A 6,426-nucleotide genomic window follows, 5' to 3' on the forward strand; every position below is an offset into this window, starting at 1 on the left:
TACACCGGTCCTTTTGCTGTCCGCTACGTTGTCGCCCCCTCCTAGTGTTCTAAGTTGCCCGGAAGCCCAAGGTGGGATAGGGGAAACCCTGACGAGAAGTCCGTCTGCTCCGTAGCCGTATCGCCCTGAGGAAAAAGTGCGAGAATGTCTTCTGAGGAGAGCCCCGAGTACTCGCCTTTCTTCGCCGTGATGGGTGCCTCTGCGGCCATGGTCTTCAGCGGTAACTACACCAGCTTCTTCATCTTGGCATCCTCGTTTTCGCTGTCATAACGCTAACGGCTGGTTAGCTCGGCCAGGTGTTGAGTTCGTGGGTGATGTTAGAGATCAACCAGCGGCAGGGTTTGAGCGTAGAGAATCCCCGGCGCTTTCTCGACTCGCACACCTGCCAGGGGATGCGTTGCGAAGGAGAGGCGAGGGCAAGGGGGAGGGATTCCATCGACATCAAGCCGCTGTCCTCACCTTGCTCTTGCAGGCTGCCTCCCTCTGCGTGAGCCAGGCTGTAACTATGTGTCCCGGTTGCTGCTGGTTGGTGACGCACACCCATCAACGGAGGTGGCAGCTGACCTGGTCAGGCCATCTGTAATCTGCCATAATGGGGTTATTTCACGGAAACGGGAAGGCCAGAGATCTTGATGGAGGAAACATGGCATCCTCGCTAAAGGTTGCCGAGGTTTTATTGGTTTAAATGAGCTCCTGTGTTACAGGAGGGGAGGCAGCATCGGAGGCCTAAAGATCAACTGGAGAAATTAAAAGGGGGAAACCCACCCATTCATTTGCACCGCCTGTCGTGCAGTGTGGAGCACACCCACCGAAAGGTTCACAGTGTGCTCTTGGTGGGAGACATTTTTTTGGCCAAGTTAAGCCAATCAAGTGATGGTAATTCTTGCTGATGCAAGCGACTGTGTTCGTGACAGACTGGTTTTTGCACTGATGAAACAGCAACATATATTTAACATTAGCCCAGAAATGGCTGTAGCATTCAAACTGTGTTGTTTGGCCCTGGATGTGTGGACGTATTTAAAAAAAAAAAAAAAAAAAAAAAAATCTCACCCACCAAATAGGGTTTTCGGGACTCTGATTTTTAAATTGGGGGGGTTGTTATATCCAAAAATAGCAGGAGAAAGGATACACCCCTGTTATGTATAGTAACACTCTCTTTACCTTAACTGTATGCAAACAAATCCTGCTTATGTTCATAATCACCCCACCAAAAGGATCATTTTAAGCATGATCAGCCTGTTTTAATTCCTGATGTAAGCATTGAATTTTACATTGACATTCAGAAGGCAACAACATGAATGTGGACTGGTGAAGTCGTGGCCAACACCTAATCTAAATTAGTTTACAGACTTCCTCACACATTGAGGTGTGCCTGCTGCTTAAGTTGTGCATGCCTGTGTGACCTTTGCTCTCTTTTAGGCTTTCACGTTTTCTGCAGGCTGCGTAAAGACAACTTGGAGCAGTATGGGGAAAATTATTAATTAAATAATATTTCTTATAAATATTAGCTCTTCAACCTTTGCTTTTTGGCCTGCTTTTAATCACAACTCGGTTTAATGAGCCTGACATCAAGTTTAATATTAGCTCTTTCTCAGTGACCCTTAAAATATTTAAAAGTGTTTTGGGAGGAAAAAATAACCTTGGGTGTCCTCTAACTTCAGCACAAACTGTGCATTGGTTGCACTTCAGTAACCCATCATTTTACACACCACAGGCATTTAGGAGCCCCTTCATACAGCTTCATTATTTGAGTTTGATTACTGTCACACTCAGTAAAATGCCAACTTGAGATGTATGATTGTTCTTTGTTTATCCAGTCCACGATTTATAGACACGAAGCCCCGGTGTTACTTTTAAGAAAATGGTTCACCTGTGTAGCTGAACACCCTCGTCATATCCAACACATCTCACTGCAAAAGGCGTGTGGATATTACAGAGAGGTCCATTGCCTGTAAATGTGACTGCACAGCCAAGCAAGTGGGAAGTGAGGAAAGCTGTGTGCTATTGTACCATTATTATTTATTCATCCACCCCACTGAGCGAGTCGTCTTTGCAGACATGCCGTGTTCACAGCTGCTCACTGCTCGCAGCCAGCAAAGTCACATGTAATGATGAGGAATTGCCCAGCACCGATCTGCGCACTCCAGGTGTTGAAGAACAGCGCCTGAATGCACTGGATTAAAAACATTTGAAATGTGAACGCCACCGCTCTGTGGCAGAACCTCTGCCGCCTTCTGATCAGAGGGGCTGACCTGCAAGTCACCCACTCTGTATTTAATAATAATGTTCATGCAGCTGTTTAAGTGCATGTGATGGGATTGTAAAAATCATACTGAGCACAGAATAAATATACGCATAAATCCCCTTTAGTTTAAAGATACAACCTATTAAAATACAGAACAGCTCTGTCAATAGTTACAGCCCATTTATCACCTCTCAATCATCACAAGTAAGCATAATTTTTAGATGATGCTGCTCACTTTTCTGGTCTTCATTTGCACTGTGCAAATGAACGTTTACTGTGTTCACAGTAATATTTTGGTGTGTGCAGCATTCATGGCAGTGTGACGAGCCGAGCGGGCATCAGTGAAATGCGAGGTGACAGCAGAGCGGAGGGCAAAATTGCTGGACGAGCGCCCATCGGTGGCATTATTAGTCATGAACAGAGTCATAACGTAGTGAAGTGGGCGGTGTTGTGTTGCGTAGCGAGACTTCACAGTCTAACAACTTATAACATTTTCCATGCAGTTTTTCTGAGATGGTTTGTGAGGAAAGCTAAAAAGTAGGTGAAATGCAAGAGAGAACTGTCAGTCGAATTTCTCATCCTCTCTGCAACGTGCCTCAGAAGATAAAGCTCAGAGCTTTGCTTCATTAACGCAGATTTATCGTCTCTCTTTCTCAGCGTTAGGAGCAGCGTATGGGACGGCAAAGAGCGGCACAGGCATCGCTGCCATGTCTGTGATGCGGCCAGAGCTCATCATGAAGTCTATCATTCCTGTAGTCATGGCAGGTATCATTGCCATCTACGGGCTGGTGGTGGCTGTGCTGATAGCGAACAACATATCTGAGAGAGTCTCTCTTTACAAGTAAGCTAAACTTCTCATACATAAGGATCTTTGTTTGTTTGTCATATAGTGATGCTACAGTAAAATAACAATCTGAATTTCATTGTCTGTGTCTAACGTGTCATTCAAGTCCTTAACATGCCACTTTCTGTGAAGACTTGTTGAGCAATTTGATGTAGTCCAGTTATTAATAATGCATAGAAAGATTGCAGATTTGAAACTGGGCTTGTTCTTTTCAGAATTCAGCGCTTTTATTCAGACCTTTGGTTAGAATTGCTAAAAAGCAGCAAATACAACAACAAAAACATGTAGAGTGAAACTGCTCATCTCTGCACCCTCTTTCATATTTTTTCATGCAAGTTTAAAAGGAGGAACAAGAGAGAGGAGTGAACATAGTTTCAGTGCACAACTTGATGCTACATATAAAACTCACTGAGTATTTCTAACCTATGGACAAAAAAGATGTTTCAGTTCAATTCTATAGCACCAAATCACAAAACAGTCGCCTCAAGGCCCTTTATATTCTAAGGTGAAGACCCTACAATAATACAGAGAAAACCCCAACAATCAAACTGCCACGAGCAAGCACTTGGCAACAGAGGGAAGGGGAAAAACTCCCTTTTAACAGAAGAAACCTGTGGCAGAACCAGGCTGTGAATGCTCCTAACTTCACAAAACAAGTATTTTCTACTGCTTCTCTTCAACAGGAGTTTCCTGCATCTCGGTGCCGGTCTGAGCGTTGGCCTGAGCGGCCTGGCGGCCGGGTTCGCCATCGGCATCGTGGGTGACGCCGGCGTGAGAGGGACCGCTCAGCAGCCTCGGCTGTTCGTGGGCATGATCCTGATCCTGATCTTTGCCGAGGTGCTGGGTCTTTACGGGCTCATTGTGGCCCTCATCCTATCTACAAAATAAGTGTCTCCATCATGCCACCATCTCATTCATTCCACATCAGAGCAGCAAGAACAAATAGGAGATTTTCACCTACTTCCATTACAGCCGGTGGGTCTGACAGGACGGGATGGCGACAGAAACACATTGGCGTTCGACTTTGATAGCTCTGTCCTCAGATAGGTTTCTATCCATATTGTTTAAAGCCATCCAGTTGTGTCAGGTCTTGTGCGTACAGAACGGGCATGAACATGTACTGTGTGTTGTGGGATGATGTGTGGACAGTCTGCCTGATTTATTGTCTGATCTTAAACTGTACAGTGATCCAGAGCCCCCCTGCCCCCCAGTAAATGTAGTAACCAGTCTGTGCTGTGAGTGTGAGTATCAACATTTACCCCCCTCTGCCCATTCCCCTCCTTTGGTTTATTTATGTATTCATTTATTTATTTATTTGTTTCTTTGTTTTTTGTTGTGGTTTATATTGTCAACCTCTGTTTAAGACTGCTGAAGATATCGTGAACACCAGTATTTTATTTTTTCATGTTCTTTTCTGGGACCATTTTTGAAACTTTTTTTTTTCACTATTTATGGACAGTTATGAAGATTTTGAAGCTATCTAAATGGAGTACTGTTTATTGAATACCCTATATACATAAAAAATATATAAATTATCTGTGTATAGTTAGATTAATTGCACTGTGGGTAATTGTTATAAGTGCTTGGAATTCCTCTGGATGTAGTGTGAATATTAATGGAGGATGTCCACATGTTCATATGGAGTTGACTGTGCGTGTGCGTGAATGATCTGAGTACATAATGTATGCAAGTGGATTTATGTTTAATATGACGTCCTCAGACACTTGTATCGTTTACCTGTAGTGCTGCTGTCTTGATTTGTTTGTTTTATTTTGTTGAAGGTGAGCGCTCACTGTTCAGCCATGCCTGTCAGATTTCCAAATAAAACTCAACCTCCTCCAGAATCTCACTGTCCAGTATTTATTTTTAAAGTGTATCTGTTAATGAAATGTCCAAACACTGCAAAAGGAAAGCAGACAGCGGATACCTAAACATTTAAATGCAATCTAAAACTGGCCAATATGTTGGGTATTTTTACCCCAAACAGTTTCAGCTACACGTTCTTATATTGATAAAAGTAGTTATTTACTTTTGGTCTTTAGAAAGAATGTCTGTCTGGTCCGTAACATTACCTGGTCTCATGAGTCTTGACATTCAGGTGGTAATATCAGAATTTGGCATAAATAACATGAATGCATGGATCTATCCTGCATTGTATCAACAATTCAGGCTGCTGCTAATGGTGTAATGATGTGGGCGATATTTTATTGGCACACTTCAGGCCTTTGGTAATAACTGAGCATCATGTAAAACACCTACCTGAGCACTGCTGAGACTCCAGCAGGATGTTATGTCACTAAGCTCAAATAATCTCAAACTGTTTTGTTTTTTTTGTGGGGGTTTTTTTTTGTGGTTTTTTACGTGATACTGAAATAATTATATTCAAATGAACTCCACAGTCACCTCAATCATATAGAGCACTTTTGGGAGGTGGTGGAATAGAAGATTCACAACAAATCTGCAAACAACTCTGTGATATTGCCAAGTCAATATGGGATATATGGAGGACTGTTGACAAAATCTATGCCATGAACAATTAAGTCTGTTCTGCAGGTGACAGGGGGTTTCTAATAAAGTGTCCAGTGAGTCAGCCGGACACTTTATTAGTCCAGTGGATTTGCTAAGCAGCTGAGATGAGGCCCAACATTAAATAAATAAGGATTATGTTCAACTTCTATCATGCAAAGCTAATTTAATGAAGTCCGAGAATAAATAGTGATCCTATTGACTGTATCAATACCAGCACTGATATTGGTATTGATCAATACTAGCAGATTAGATCAATAGTTTGTTTCTATCCTCTAAGTTCAGTATGTAGCACATGTCTCAAGCATGCACCATGAAAAATGTCAGAACCTTTTTGTATTGACTGTCACATCTATTTAATTTATAACCTATAAAGTCCATTAACAGAGGCTGACCCAGAGTCCTTTAAGCGGGCACATTTACACTCAGAGTCTCCAAAAAACCCAGTTTCAAAATATGTGAAAACCTGAAATGTGTGTTTTGTTGTGTCAAATAAGTAAATAAGTTGTAGAAAGTTAAAAACTTGTGATTTATTGTTCAAAATGTGCAAATCAGTGATAATTCATCCAATAAATCATGACACAATGCATTCGCCTTCAGCTGGCTTTATGGGCGTTATTGGTATCGGCAATAAGGGCCTTCTATTTACTTGGTGTCGGATCGATACCAAAATTTGCAGTATTTTACCACGTTAATGCCCTAAATGTTCTCCACTGCGGTGGATAGCTGTTTTTACGGCTGAGTATAATGACTCCAGTCACTCCTGGCTGCTGAGATGATGACAGGAGTCTGTCATGTGTGCAGAAAACTT

At 42.4% G+C, this 6,426-nt stretch overlaps 1 protein-coding gene across 1 annotated transcript; it reads left to right on the forward strand.

Moving 5' to 3' along the window:
• Positions 1-4,536, forward strand: atp6v0ca (ATPase H+ transporting V0 subunit ca). Its single transcript, XM_085352275.1, has 3 exons — positions 1-220; positions 2,903-3,086; positions 3,773-4,536. Exons 1-3 carry the CDS (start codon positions 145-147, stop codon positions 3,975-3,977), a joined length of 465 nt encoding a protein of 154 aa, XP_085208401.1. The 5' UTR covers positions 1-144; the 3' UTR covers positions 3,978-4,536.
• Positions 4,537-6,426: the final 1,890 nt, after the last annotated feature.

The sequence above is a fragment of the Diplotaxodon limnothrissa genome, linkage group LG4, assembly GCF_057381915.1.
Source record: "Diplotaxodon limnothrissa isolate DT_005_m linkage group LG4, D_limnothrissa_male_GT1.1, whole genome shotgun sequence".
In the NCBI taxonomy this organism is placed as follows: Eukaryota; Metazoa; Chordata; class Actinopteri; order Cichliformes; family Cichlidae; genus Diplotaxodon; species Diplotaxodon limnothrissa.